Source organism: Pygocentrus nattereri, chromosome 3 (assembly GCF_015220715.1).
Source record: "Pygocentrus nattereri isolate fPygNat1 chromosome 3, fPygNat1.pri, whole genome shotgun sequence".
NCBI classification, from domain to species: Eukaryota; Metazoa; Chordata; class Actinopteri; order Characiformes; family Serrasalmidae; genus Pygocentrus; species Pygocentrus nattereri.
This window is the reverse complement of record NC_051213.1, coordinates 7942634-7957441: the sequence shown is the minus strand read 5'-3', so window position 1 is coordinate 7957441 and position 14808 is coordinate 7942634. Positions and strand designations below refer to the sequence as shown.

At 39.0% G+C, this 14808-nt stretch overlaps 1 protein-coding gene across 6 annotated transcripts in view; it reads right to left on the bottom strand.

The window, feature by feature from the left end:
• Positions 1-14808, bottom strand: part of myo3a (myosin IIIA) — a 169642-nt gene that overhangs the window by 27290 nt on the left and 127544 nt on the right. For 5 of the 6 annotated variants that reach the window (XM_037536677.1, XM_037536673.1, XM_017705496.2 and 2 more), the window contains 5 exons: positions 13550-13703; positions 10671-10759; positions 9829-9958; positions 2387-2472; positions 2161-2202 (listed from right to left, as the gene is read on the bottom strand). In XM_037536677.1, coding sequence (XP_037392574.1) covers positions 2161-2202; positions 2387-2472; positions 9829-9958; positions 10671-10759; positions 13550-13703 — 501 coding nt within the window. The remainder of the gene's footprint in view (positions 1-2160; positions 2203-2386; positions 2473-9828; positions 9959-10670; positions 10760-13549; positions 13704-14808) is intronic. The other variant, XM_037536676.1, reaches the window with a different exon arrangement.

Sequence of the window (14808 nt, the reverse complement as noted above, 5' to 3'; positions counted from 1 at the left end):
TCTTTAAATGTACACCATGTTTCCTCCTAGGCTGGGAAGGCATCACAGAACCACAGACTGCTTTAGAGAATACAACCATTCACTGAACTGTAAACCAGAACTGTAGGATTACCAAGCAAAACAGCAGCTGGGAATAGACAGTCATGTGTTGTGGCACTAGAAGCTGCAGGAACGCTGAATATGGGAAATGAACTCCTCGTCATGTCTTTCACAAAATCAATTCAGTAACACTGTATTTAAAGGCGGAATTCACAGAGACTTCATAACCCGTTCATAACCACTGAATAAGGAACCACTTAAGTGTACACCGATCAGGCATAACATTATGAGCACCTCCTTGTTTCTATGCTCATTGTCCATTTTATCAGATCATGCTCAGCACTGCAGTAACACTGACGTGGTGGTGGTGGTGTGTTAGTGTGTGTTGTGCTGGTCTGAGTGGATCAGACACAGCAGTGCTTCTGGAGTTTTTAAGCACCTCAGTGTCACTGCTGGACTGAGAATAGTCCACCAACCAAAAATATCCAGCCAACAGCGTCCTGTGGGCAGCGTCCTGTGACCACTGATGAAGGACTAGAGGATGACCAACACAAACTGCAGCAGCAGATGAGCTGTCGTCTCTGACTTTACATCTACAAGGTGGACCGACAAGATAGGAGTGTCTAATAGAGTGGACAGTGAGTGGACACAGTGTTTAAAACTCCAGCAGCACTGCTGTCTGATCCCCTCATACACACACACACACATCAGTGTTACTGTAGTGCTGAGAATGATCCACCACCCTGATAGTACCTGCCCTGTGAGGGTCCATAGGGGTCCTGACCACTGAAGAACAGGGTAACAGAGTATCAGAGAAACAGATGGACTACAGTCTGTAACTGTAGAACTACAAAGAGCAGCTATGTTATAATGTTATGCCTGATCGGTGTATATAAAGTAAATGACATTATGCTGACATAAGGAGCCTTAAACTAAGTGAAGGACATTTGTTCCATTTATAACCCTGTTATGAAGCATCATTCCCAATTAATGGAAGTACGTGTATTGGTCCGTCACTTTAGTGTAAGGCCCTTTTTGTCAATGCAGTGTCATCTTGCAATTACTGGCATAGGCTACTCATAAATACTCAAGTAGTGATTTATACAGTACTGTGCAAAAGTCAGAGACCACCTTTCATTTATTACTTTTCAGTTTAAACTGACATCAAGCACAAGTATATTCAGGTAATATTTCTGAGGAGATCAGATGTGAGATAATCCACTGGAATAAGAAAAGGGAAAGTCAAAAGAAAAAACAGGAGTTTCCAGAACTGTAGTGCAAAAAATGATTAAACGATACAGAGAAAGTGGGACTCCTGGCAACCATGCAAGACCTGGTAGACACCAAAACTACTCATAGCTTTCATCTTTGAGAAAGAGGAGAAGATCAAGCTGCTTCAGATCTGAAAACACCCACAGGTGTTCCTGTCCATCCTTCCACTGTGAGAAGACCAGTGGGTCTGAAAGGACGTGTAGCCGTCAAGAAGAACCTCACTGAGAAAAGGAGACGGACACATCAAACAAAGAAGCTGGACGATGGACTGACCGCCCCAGAGCCCAGACCTCACCACTGAATGGGTTTGATTACTTGAGAAAATCATTGACCAGCTTCTAAACCTGAACTTTGGAGGCGTGGAAAGACTTCTTTCCTGACGATTTCATAAAAAAACGTGTCTCCTGAAAAGGCAAAATAAATACTAGATAACATTGATATGATATTTAGCTGTTGAGACCTTTGAATGCTTACCCACTGCTGAAAAATTAATAACTTGTGCTTAATGGTCGTTTCGACTGAAACATAAATAAATACATGCAGAGTCGTCTTTGACATTTGCACAGTACTGAAAATGTGCTATTCGAAGCTTATGCATGTAATATGAAGCCCCAATGTAGGTGGCTTTCAAATAAAGTGTTACCATGAACTCATTCACCTGACCAGACTCCATACCATGACAAACACATCTACAAAACACGAGCACATGGGACGGAGATGGTTGGTTACAGTCGTGTACACATACAGGCAAAACACTGTGGAGCTGATGAAAAAAGCAGAACAGGTCACATGTATTTCTTCGTGTCTATATGGGTTGCAGTGGGTAAATATCGAGAGATGTGTTATTACCTCACTGATTGAGAGGGAACTGAATAACATCAGAACTCCCATCTTTAGACAAAGAGACATGTGCAAAAAGGTGGTAGAGTGCAGCAGAAATACAAGTCGGATGGGAAACAGAACAAAAAGAGAGAAAAAGAGAAGAGCAGGGTGAGAAACCAAGAAACGGCAGTGCATCATCAAACACGTTTCTCTCATAAAGTGGTTAGTTTGCGAACCGTGCGGGAAGCAGTACCTTGGCGAAGTTTATGGTGCGCTGAGGAGTGCGTGTGCCCAGACGGGCCGTTCCCGACGTCTTGCCCTTAGTGTGCGCCAGATTACCTGCACAAATAGAGCAACGGGGTTACAGCACAGATCCACTACAAGACTTTTGATTTTACCGTCGACCAGCTAGAAAACCACCGACGTTAGACGCCTGCTGTTCACCTGATCAATGAACGAGACCAAATACTAGTCCAGGAAGATCTACCCCTCATTTCCAGGTCACCTACGTCAAGCGTAGAAAGGTAAAACGTCCCTCAATAAGACTCATAAGAATTCCTCTGCATATTTACACACTTTGTGGTTCTTCAGGGGTTCTTTAGTGAAGAAAATGGTCCTATTAAAAAAAAAAAAAAAACAAGAACACTCAAAGAACCATTTGCATGATTAATGGGTTCTTTGCCTCATAAAAGAGTTCTTCAGATTGATGGAGAATTTATTTTATATGGTTCTATATATAAACTTTTTGAAAAAGCATCTATGTAGGACCAAAAAGGGTTCTTCTATTGCTACAGGACTGACATCGTAACAACAGAAGAACCCTTTTTTGTGCCATATAGAACCCTTTTAAAAAAAAAACGTTCTTCTATTGTTACAGGCTTGACATTGTAACAATAGAAGAACCCTTTTTGGCGCTACATAGAACCCTTTTAAAAAAAACGTTCCTCTATTGTTTCAGGCTTGACATTGTAACAATAGAAGAACCCTTTTTGGCGCTACATAGAACCCTTTTAAAAAAAAACGTTCTTCTATTGTTACAGGCTTGACATTGTAACAATAGAAGAACCCTTTTTGGCGCTACATAGAACCCTTTTAAAAAAAACGTTCCTCTATTGTTTCAGGCTTGACATTGTAACAATAGAAGAACCCTTTTTGGCACTACATAGAACCCTTTTTAAAAAAACGTTCTTCTATTGTTTCAGACTCGACATTGTAACAATAGAAGAACACTTTTTGGTGCTAAATAGAACCCTTTTCAAAAAGGTTATATATAGAACCATGTCAATCTGAAGAACTCTTAAATGATGCAATGAACCCTTTAACCATGCACAATGGTTCTTTGAGTGTTCTCGTTTTTAAATAGAACCATTTTTCTTTACCTTGTAGAGCCACCAGTTTTAGAGGTGTAGTCATTTAGACTGCTTGATGCAAAATACTTCATTCTAGAGCCTGAACTCTTCACAGTGCTGGTGATGGGAACCAGACATCTGAAGAGTTTAATGTCTCCAAAAGCTCCAGCAGTCAGGCCTGAAGCCTGAGACACTGACTTACAGTTTCACTCAAAGGTTTGGTCCCACTTTATATTAAGTGTCTCTAAAACCTGTAGTTGTGAACAACAATGTAACTACTAATAATTCAGCCAATGTTACGATGGACTGCAGAAGTATGTAATAACATGTATGTCAGCTTCAGCTTTACATCCTGTAATCACATTAGTGTATCTTAATAACTGTAACAGTATATTCTCTCTCATGTAATCACATGAGGGTAATAACACAAATGTAATTACATTAGTAATCAGACTGGAACAGCATTTTTTTTGTTTATTTTTTCCAGCAGGAGACGGAAGTATCTAATAGCGTACATTAAGGCATTCCTTACACTGTATCTGCCAGCTTTCCTAACATTCAGCTAGCATTTATGTTGCAAGTGCTGTGACACTGTAAATGTTTCAACTTTAAACCTTTCTGCAATTTGACAGTCAAACAGATGTCCCTTTATCTTAAAATCTCACTTTCATGATGTTAATTAAATGTGTTGCATTTCCCCCAAAGTCTTTATTACAACTCGTTATTACACAGTACCTACATAGCAACTACACAAGGACTGCAGACTTAAACTTCAACACTGCCCTACTGGAAAGCTCCTGTGTAGAAGATACACTTGTGTAATTACATTAAGCAAAACTGCAGTTGATACGCACGCATAATTGCATAGGCTGTACTGCTGTAATCCACCTGTAACATTGAGTAAATCATCAGTAGTTAGTGTTATATGTGACATATGTTACTCATGTGTAACTCCACAGTAATTAAAGACCCTTGATATAAGGTGGGCCCAAAGGTTGTGGCCTAAAACACTGCATTATGAGATATTAATGGTGCAGAGGAACATGCAGGCTAAGGCGAGGCCCACAAAGAAAACGTAGTTTTCCAGATTAAATCACTAGTGCACCACCATCAACTATACATATGAACACTCAGAAGACTCGCAGAGGTTCACTGGTGGTTTTGCATCGTAAATAAAATGGCTATATTTGTGTTGTAGACATGGTATCATCACCTGTGAAACAGATCCCCGAGTCTCTCAGCAGTGAAGCATTTCGCATCAAACCAGTGGAATTTCCCTTTAATAAGATGCGACAGAACTACTATCACCCTGAATAATCACCACAGACCCCAAGAGATAGACGATGAGATTTCAGTGAGTAGTGAGAGAGTGAAAGAGGCAGTTTCATGAACAATCAAATGAAATCAAGAACCCAAATGTAGCTGATCAGGCAAAACGTATTAACGTCTAATAATTAATTAATTAATTTAATCATTAATAATAATGTAAAGTTTTACTTCTTTACTGATGCACTGGATTTACAAGGCTAATGCAGCTAACACGCAAAGCTTATGATCACCAATTAGCATCACGCTTGTTTCAAGCTGTATGTTAACCTCTAAGAGACTTGTGTATGTGGATTTTCACAGTGGTACAATACTATGAAATTGTATGAAATCTGATTGTATATATGGGTCATTCCATGGAAATGGCACATTTTGAGTCCTCATCTCCTCTTTAGGTGTATTTTATCTACTGGGTCACAAAAATCTATATTTTAACAGCTTTACACATACACTGAAATATCTCCTTTAATACAGTGTATTTTTTTTATTTGATCTTTTTATGAGAACTTTGTTTATTTATTTATTTTTGCTGACACCACCTATTTTGTCATGTCCCTCATGGCCTTCAACGAAAGTATACTTAGAATATACCAAATACAACTATAAAAAAGTCCATATATTTTGATGTCAACCTAAACAACTGTCTGTGTTTAATTGTTTGTGATATTATTTTTCAAAATTAATTGATAATTATTTATTAAAATCACATTATTTAGTTCTGTACCTAAGTAACCCCTCAACCCCATAACACAAATGAATCTCCCCCACAAAAACAATGGTATGATCCATATGATCCATATACATCAAGAAGTGACATCACTCAAGTCTTTTGGACAACAGGACAGCAAAGACAGGCAAGTGGCTTCCTTCTTTTATTTAATTTTGGTCATTTATCTTGTGATATTGTGGTCGCCAAACTCAGTGACTCAACACCGTCACATGAAAAAAAGATAGAAAACTATTACTTATAAAAAAAGTTTTTTTTATTTCAAAACTATAAGCTAATTCTGAATCTCATGCATGCCATGTGCTCTCTCTCTGGTATACAGTATGTAGAGCAGCGGCCATTTTGTGCAAAAATCACAACCCCGTCACACTCGACCCCGTTACATGTTTGACTGTGAGGTTTACATATCAATGATACATTTAAGCAAAAAATTTGAAAATGTCAAAGTCCAATTTGAACCATTCTAGTGGAATGACCCATATACAGTGTAAATAAATATATATAGTGTAAAAAAAACAAAGTACAGTAAAAATTCAGTCCTCAAGGTGGCTTCTACTACCATTTATAGCCGTACAGCATACAGTGGTGCTTTAACGTTGATAGATCCCCGTTCTTTGAATAAAATGGGGTGGTCGCTCACATCTGAGTGCCATTCCTCCTGACTTTAATTTCACCCTCAGATTATCTGCTAATCCTAAAGGTTCACATACTTTTGCCACTCCCATATATGCAACATTAAATCATTTACCTCAATAAATAAACGACCAAGTCTAATATTTTTGTCTCATTTGTTTAATGGTTTCTTTTTATCCGCGTTTAGGACTTGGGTGATAGCCTGAAGAAGTTTAGGTCAAATTTATACAGAAATCTAGAAAATTCCAAACGGTTTCAAGCACCACTGTACTTTTGTCCACGTCTACAGAAACCAGTATACTTAAAAGCATCATAAACCACATTTGGGGGCAGTTGTGGGCTGGAGGTTAGGGAACTGGCCCTGTGACCGGAAGGTTGCCGGTTTGATCCCCAGTGATCCCAATTGCTCCCCGGGCGCCATGGATAGGGCTGCCCACCGCTCCGGGCAAGTGTGCTCACTGCCCCCTAGTGTGTGTTTATGTGGTGTTTCACTTCACGGATGGGTTAAATGCAGAGGTGGGATTTCCCCGTTTGTGGGATTAATAAAGTATCACCTAACTTATAATCAGTCGTAATTTGAGATTACTTAACAACTCAGTGCTGTTTGGGGAAGGTGGTGTGATGATTTAGGTATCATCACACCACCAGTATCAGGTATCAGTGCTTAATGGTGGGGTGTAAGATGCCATCATTTGTTAGCTACATTAGCCTCACAGCTCCAGTGCAAAACAAAAGATGTGAACTTCAGACACCGAACACGTCTTGGCTGATAAGCGCAATTTCGAGTTATTGAATTTATTGCAGAACTATTACGTTAAACAGCTACAAAGCTTTATGATTGAGTGATTGCGCTTCTGGGCTGATTTGACCCCTGCTTCGCCTGCATGCTGTACTCACTCTGGAGGGGCCAGCTTTTGGCTGCAAAAGGATGACCAGGGATTAATGGATGGTAAGCTGGAAGAAGTGAAAGGCATTTGCTGTTGTCTCATCTCTTAGCAATACCAACAGAATACACGTGTGTTTGCTGAGTCTTCGTCCTTGGTTAGCAACCCTGCACTGGACATTTAAGTGTTTACCCTGCTTAACTCTCTTAATTTCCATGTGAAATGGGAATTATAACACATTTCCTTCCGTACAGTGATGTATTTGTGAGTGAAACATGGTGGCAGAGGGTCTCTAAACTATCTGAGTGTTTTCTCTTAATAGCCACATTTACATGCAGCCTAATAATCCATTAATAATCCGACTGATAGCTCAATTGGAACAGAACACGTCCGTGTATACACTTCAATTGGCACAGTCTAGTACAATTGACACCATTTGGAATACTGTTTCTATCTGATTGAGTGAGGTGGGTAATCCTGTAAATAATCCGTTAAATAGAAGAAGAATAGCCGTGTAAACGCCTGTATCTGATTACATTCCCTATCGGAAAGTTTAGTTCGGCCTTCTTTAATAAGGACGTGAGGTACGTTTTTCTGAGTCTGACATCATTTTAAAGTAATAAAAAACAAGCGCGCAACTGAAAACCCGTCTCTGACTGGACTCACGTGATGTTCGCTGACATGGTAACGTTTGCTGTATGTGGTTCTCCACACATGCACGTCATTTTGGATCTGATTACTTGTAGTGAGCATGTAAACGAAGATTTACCCTCAGGTTGTTGAATAGACTGAGCTTAAACACCTCAGACTTAATCTGTAATCAGGATGTATTCAATCACATTTGGCAAAAATCTTTGCATGCAAACACAGCCAATGATAGGTGGGGTGGTGGGAGGGGGAGGTGAAACATGATATAACTGGTTAGTAATTTTTCCCCAACCACTGCTGCACAGTGATGTAATCAAAAATCAGAAAATGCTTTAGAGGCGGGGCGAGGCGTCACATTGCAGTGAAAGATTAGGTGAAGAGAAGAATGTTGTCGTTTAAATGGTATGATATGATATTAATCCTGCTTAATATGAGGAGGGACATAAACTAACAAGATTAAAAAGCTCAATTTTAATTTCAGGCTGTCTTTTAATCACCTTATCAATGGATTAGCAAGCCTGAGTGTCCTCAGGTGAAGTGGATGTGTTGGAGCAGGTGAAACGCTAAGCTACTCAGAACAGTGGTAGTTCAGGTCCTGGACTGAGAAACACCGGAATAAACAGCCATGCTAGAGCACAATAATGTAATTAGTTTTGATGAACGCTGCTATTTCTTAAACTTTGAAATTCTGCACATGCATGCACTGACTGATGTATGTTGTATTTATAGCGAAGTTGTAAACCCCACTTCCAAAAGAAAGTTGGGAAACTTTGTAAAGCTGTGTAAAACGTAAATTAACGTAAATAAAAACAGAATGCAATAATCTCATAGATACAAATCTCATAGATAGAACGATAGAACATAGAACACAAATCATGAACGCATTTAGAACTTGATGGTAGAAACACATCTCAAAAAAGTTGGGACAGGGGCAAGAAAAGGCTGGAAAAGTAAGTGGCACTAATACAAAACAGCTGGAAGAGCAATTTGCAACTAACATATGACTGGGTATAGAGGCAGAGTCTCTCAGAAGAAAAGGCCGGCAGAGGTTCACCAATCTGCGAAAAACTGTGGAAAAAATTGTGGAACAATTTCAGAAAAATGTTCCTCAACATAAAATTATGAAGACTTTGAGTATCCCACCCTCTACAGAATATAACATCATCAAAAGATTCAGAAAATCTGAAGAAATCCCTGTACGCAAGGGATGCTCTTGATCTCCAGGCCCGCAGGTGGCACTGCATTAAAAACAGGCGTAATTCTGTACTGGAATTCTATCACTTGCATGAGCTCAGGAACACTTCCGGAAATCATTGTCTGTGAACACGGTTCGCCATGCAATCCATAAATGCAAGTTAAAGCTTTATTATGCAAAAAAAGCCATAAATCAACATGATCCAGAAACGCTGCTGTCTTCTCTGGGCCAAAGCCCATTGAAAAAAGGACTGAGGCAAAAAGGAAAACTGTTCTGTGGTCAGATGAATCAAAATTTGAAATTCGTTTTGGAAACCATGGACGCCATGTCCTGCAGACTCAAGAGGAGAGGGACCCATTCAGCTTGTTATCAGTGCATAGTTCAAAAGCCTGCATCCCTGGTGGTCTGGAGTTGCATTAGAACCTACAGCGTGGGCAGCTTACACATTTGGAAAGGCTCTATCGATACTGATATATATAGAGAGGTTTTAGGACAACATATGCGCCCATCCAGACAGCGTCTCTTTCAGGGAGGGCCTTGCATATTTCAGCAAGACAACACTAAACCACATGCTACATCCAGGTAAATCTCAGCATCTGATATGTTCTCTATGTTCTACTGTGAATAAAATATGGGTCTATGAGATTTACAAATCATTCTATTCTGCTTTTATTTAATTTCATTTACACAGCGTCCCAATTTTTTTGGAATTGGGGTTTTATATGGATGTTTTCTAAACTGTGTTACACACGGCAGTATTGTAGTTAAACACTGAGACAAATACATTTTTAATGTATATGATGATCAAACTCAATTCTAATTATTGCAACGCAAGCTGCAGAGCATAATACATAGCTGCAATTCCACAAATAAATAAAACCACAAAGACTGACAGCCACGGCTAAAGAGTGTAATTATCTGGCACCGTAGTACCTGTTTTAGTGAGCGGATGGGTGACTAGTTTGCGAATCAGGTCGTTCTCCGAGGACCTCAGCAGTAGGACGATATCAGCAGGTAGAGTGTCTCTGTTTTTAGCCAGGAACCCAGCAGCATTGTAGATCACCTGATCAAAATAAAGAAACACATTCAGGAAAATTAGCTCCACTCTTGTTTTACAAGTAAAAACAGACACATTTAACCTTTTAGTACTAAAATTTACAGTAAGGTCATGCCCAGGCCTATTAGGGCCTGTCTTGTCACATCAAGGAAACAAACAAACAAACAAAATGTGTTTTCCTTTAAAACATTCAAGTAAAATCACAAATCTGGAGACATATGGGAGTGATGGAATATGTTGCATGCAACTGCTTTGTGTAACCATCAAGTTGAACAGAAAATATGTTGCAGGCAACTAACAACACTCAACTAGTTGCATAGAAATTTCCCAGTGTAAAGCCAGCCTTTTGTTGTAGTTGTACCCAGATAATATTTCAGCTCAGTTCAGTCGATCTGTAAGCCGTTAAACACAACATTTACGATTTCATTAGAGCAAAATGGGGCACACTTTATAAACTGATGAGTAAAAACGACTCACAGCTCTGAAAAGCTGTAACGCTTCACATGAGCGGTTTAGGTGAGCTGGCAGGGGCTGACCCAGCAGTTATTGAATAAAAGCCTTAAGATTAATAACTGAGTGGCATGTCAGTGGTTTAATAGGTGAGCTTTTGCACTAAATTTTCTGTTATTTCATACCCAACATGCCCTCTACCCACAAACGCACCCCCAATCCAAGTGTTCTACCACTCACACACAAAAAAAAGTAAAACCTTGGATACCTTTCCAGCATAATGATGAATTCCAAAGCCAAGATCAACCCTCTTTGGTCTCCAGAAGTTTTTGGATTTCAAGTTGTCCTCAAATTTTTCTGAATTAACAACAAAAAGGTTGAATTGAAACGCCATTCATTCACACATACAGTCATTTACACACTACGTCGTCGATTCATTCATGCATTCCTGCCTACTCGTTCATTCTTTTATTACTCAGTTCATTCACTGCAGCCATAGAGCTCATGGAAAGGCAGATAAATGCCAGGCAAAGCACACTCAATTATTCAGATGACACCTTAATACGCTACTGTAAGTCTTTCTCCCCAGGAGAAAACGGCTGAAGATGCAGCGCGGCCGTAAATGTTTGATGAAAGATTGTCTTTCCTTGCTATGTCACTGTATGAGCTCTCGAGAGTGCATGTGTACAAGCATGTGTGTTTGTGTCAGTCACCGGAATGCCTCGTCATACGACACCCAAAGGTCATATGCCAAGCTTGCAGTGTGCCAGTGAGGTATTTCGGTTATGCTCAAAAGACCTCTGCACTGTATAGTGCTGTGCTTTCACTACCTTAAAGGGCCCATATGATATATTTTCCTGTGAAGTCCTCGTATTGTGTTTTTACATGATTTATGTACAAAAAAACAGTCAAAATTCACTTTAACATCCATTTTCCAGCTCTACTTTATCCCTTGGGATTGAACAGACTGTTTTGTTATTGTGCTTTTAAGACTGATGTATGCAAATGAGCTTTCTTCTAATTGGCGGTCCTGTATTGCACCTAATTTAAAAAGAGGTCAGACTTGAAACACTCCTTATAACTTCAGTGTGAATTGGTGGGGCTCAACTGCTGTAGGATAAACAGGTGGATATAAATAGTCGATCTCATTATTATGGCCACTTCCTACTTTCAGCACGTAGCTCATGCAGCTTATGGTCTGGGGAATGTTTTCGTGGCATTCTCTGGGCCCATTCATCCATGTGCAAGGCACTCTCAACCGATTTGGGAATGAATGCAGCTTTGCAGATCATGTACACCCATACATGCTGATTGTCTTCCCTGGGGCAGATGGGATCTTCCAGAAAAACAATGCGACAGGTCATATGGCTAGAAATGTCCAATATTGGCTGGAAGAGCATGACCAAGACTTCCAAGTATTGCCCTGGTCCCCTAATTCCCCAGACTTCAACCCAACTGAGCATCTGTGGGACCACCTCGACCATCCTGTTTGGTCTATGGATCCTCCCTCACACACCCTCCAGCAGCAGTGGGATGCACTGCATTCAGCATGGCTACAGATACCTGTGACCACCTACCACGACCTTGTTGAGTCACTCCCAGCCCGTCTAGCTGCTGTCCGTGCTGCACACAGCGGTTACTCTGGATATGAGCTGGTGGTCATAATAACGTGACTCGACTGTGCATTTACACCCCCATGGACCCTCACAGAGCAGGTAGTATTTGGGTGGTAGTACCTGCTCTGTGAGGGTCCATGGGGGTCCTGACCACTGAAGAACAGGGTAAAAGGGATAACAAAGTATCAGTGAAACAGATGGACTACAGTCTGTAACTGTAGAACTACAAAGAGCAGCTATACAGTAAGTGGAGAGGATAAAATGGACTTTGTAGTTCATCAGCAGTGAATTCATAACTCATAATTCATAATTTTCCATGTCTACATATTTGGACAGTGCAAACTATCAAAGTAAATGGTATGTTGTGAAATTTTAATAGTATTAAAATACAATAATACTACAACAAACTCTTTTAGTTAAATAGGCAGGTAGGTAGATGACTTTATTAATACCAAAGGGAAAGTCATCTATCACAAAGTGCAGTAAAGAGCAAAACAAGAGTATTGCTGTATGTTATTATGTAGATGCATAAACAGAAGAAATATATATATATATAAACAATCATAAAATAGAATTATTATGTGAATTAATGAAATGAATGAATTAGCTGTTTAAAAAAAATCTTTGGTTTTGCTTTGTTTTATTCCACAAATGCCGCCTGTCATTCTTGCAATAGACGTCTATTATTTTTGCCGTTTTACAGCAGTGCCCAAAATTCCCAGGGGTTCATAGTCAAACTGAACATCTTGCAGGGATCAATTCCGAATCTTTGGCTTTGTCTCTGTAAACTCACGGACATCTGTCCCCAGACTAGTAGGTAATAGTAAAATGGATCAGTTTGTAGAACTGGAGCTTTCTGTGTGCTACTGTGTTTTCTATCACAACATAAAAGAAGCTCCATGTTGCCTTTATAGCTGGATGCTCAGTGATAATGTGCAAAATTACAATCTGTAGATGATTATAATTCGTTTTTTCAGAGTTATGATAAAACATGACTCATGTGTGACTTATAGGCCACTTATTTCATGTTATTGTTCTTTAAAGTAGTTTGTGACACAAGCTAAATAAATTCTGCCTATTTCTTTGTTAGATTACTTTGTTTTTGTATCAAATAAATGCAACACCACCACTGAGAAGTGATGCCTTCCAGGTCCAGGTTCCCAAAGGTGCTGTGAAGTTATTAAGATCTGCTTTCAACTGCATCACTTTAGAGATATTTGAAATAAATCGTAATCAAAAAGTACTCATTTTTTCTGCTGAACAAAATTCTCAACTTTCAAATGTAAACATTCCCATAAAATATCTGATGTATTGCTTTTACTGTCCATTTAGTCCATTTATCACTGCTATGTAAACAGTTTCTCTATGTATTCAGAGTATTTTCAAGAAGAATTCTGAACTGTAGCCAAATCAATTCTGAGAAATTCGAGACGTGCATGAATCCTACAGAACTGTAACTGAATCGTTAATCAACTCAGAGATTTATACCCCTACAGATGTGTGTGTCTGTGTGTTTGTGTGGCTAACTTGCCGACGAGCGTCTGGTCAGTGGCCTGAGGGAACCTGCTCTCTTCGTCCAGCAGCGCCAGCATGCCCATAGGCTTCTGCAGGAAAAGGTCCAGCAATGGCCGGTTGTCCTCGTACTCGATCACCCGCGCGTCCACATCCTCATTCAGGTACTCGTCCTATAGAGGATGGACACCAACAAAACACCAGGTAGTCTTAATATTCACCATCCAGGTTAGTATGACATAATAGTGAGAAAGGTTCTCATAATTATCTCATAGTATCTCACAATCATGACTTACTATCTCACAGTATGTCATAATTGACTTAGCAAATCTTAATATTGACTTAGTCTCATAATAATGACACTCGTATATATCATGATTTAAAATAGAATAATGATGCACCTTTTCACAAAAATGAGATGCAATCATTACTATGAGATACTAAGTTAAAATTATGAGATACTAAGTCATAATTATAAGAGTGTATGAACATACTTAAATGGTAAGTGATTAATTTGACATTCTTTTAGATTTTTTAGTCATAATTATGAGACGGAATCTCATTAGTATGAGACGTTCTCATTATAATGAGATAGCAAGTCGTAATTATGAGATAGTCAAATTAAGAGAAACATTCTACATAATGAGATCTCATTATTATTAGATAGCAATTATTGATGAGATACTTAGTGTCATAATTATGAGATACTAAGTTGTAATTATGAGATGAGATCTCATTATTATGAGACAAAGAAATCATAATTATGAGATACTAACACAATTTTGAGACGTTTTATTACAATGACGATAGCAAGTCGTAATTATGAGATACATTCTACATAATGAGATCTCATTATTATTAGATAGCAAGTATTGATGAGACACTTATTGTGTCATAATTATGAGATCTTAAGTTGTAATTATGAAATGAGTTCTCATTAGTATGAATATAAAGTCATAATTATGAGATCCTCAGCCATACCTATGAACAATTCTCACTATTATGAGTTATCAAGTCATAATTATGAGATACTCAGTCATACCTATGAACAATTCTTAGTATTATGAGTTATCAAGTCATAATTATGAGATACTCAGTCATACCTATGAACAATTCTCAGTATTATGAGATATCAAGTCATAATCATGATAAACTTTCTCACTGTTATTACTGACTAAATGGCTATATATAATCTCAGTGGTGGAAAAATGGTGTGAGTGCTAAATCAGGCCCTTACTTTGATCAGCTGACTTTCAAGAAAAACATGGAGTAAACTAG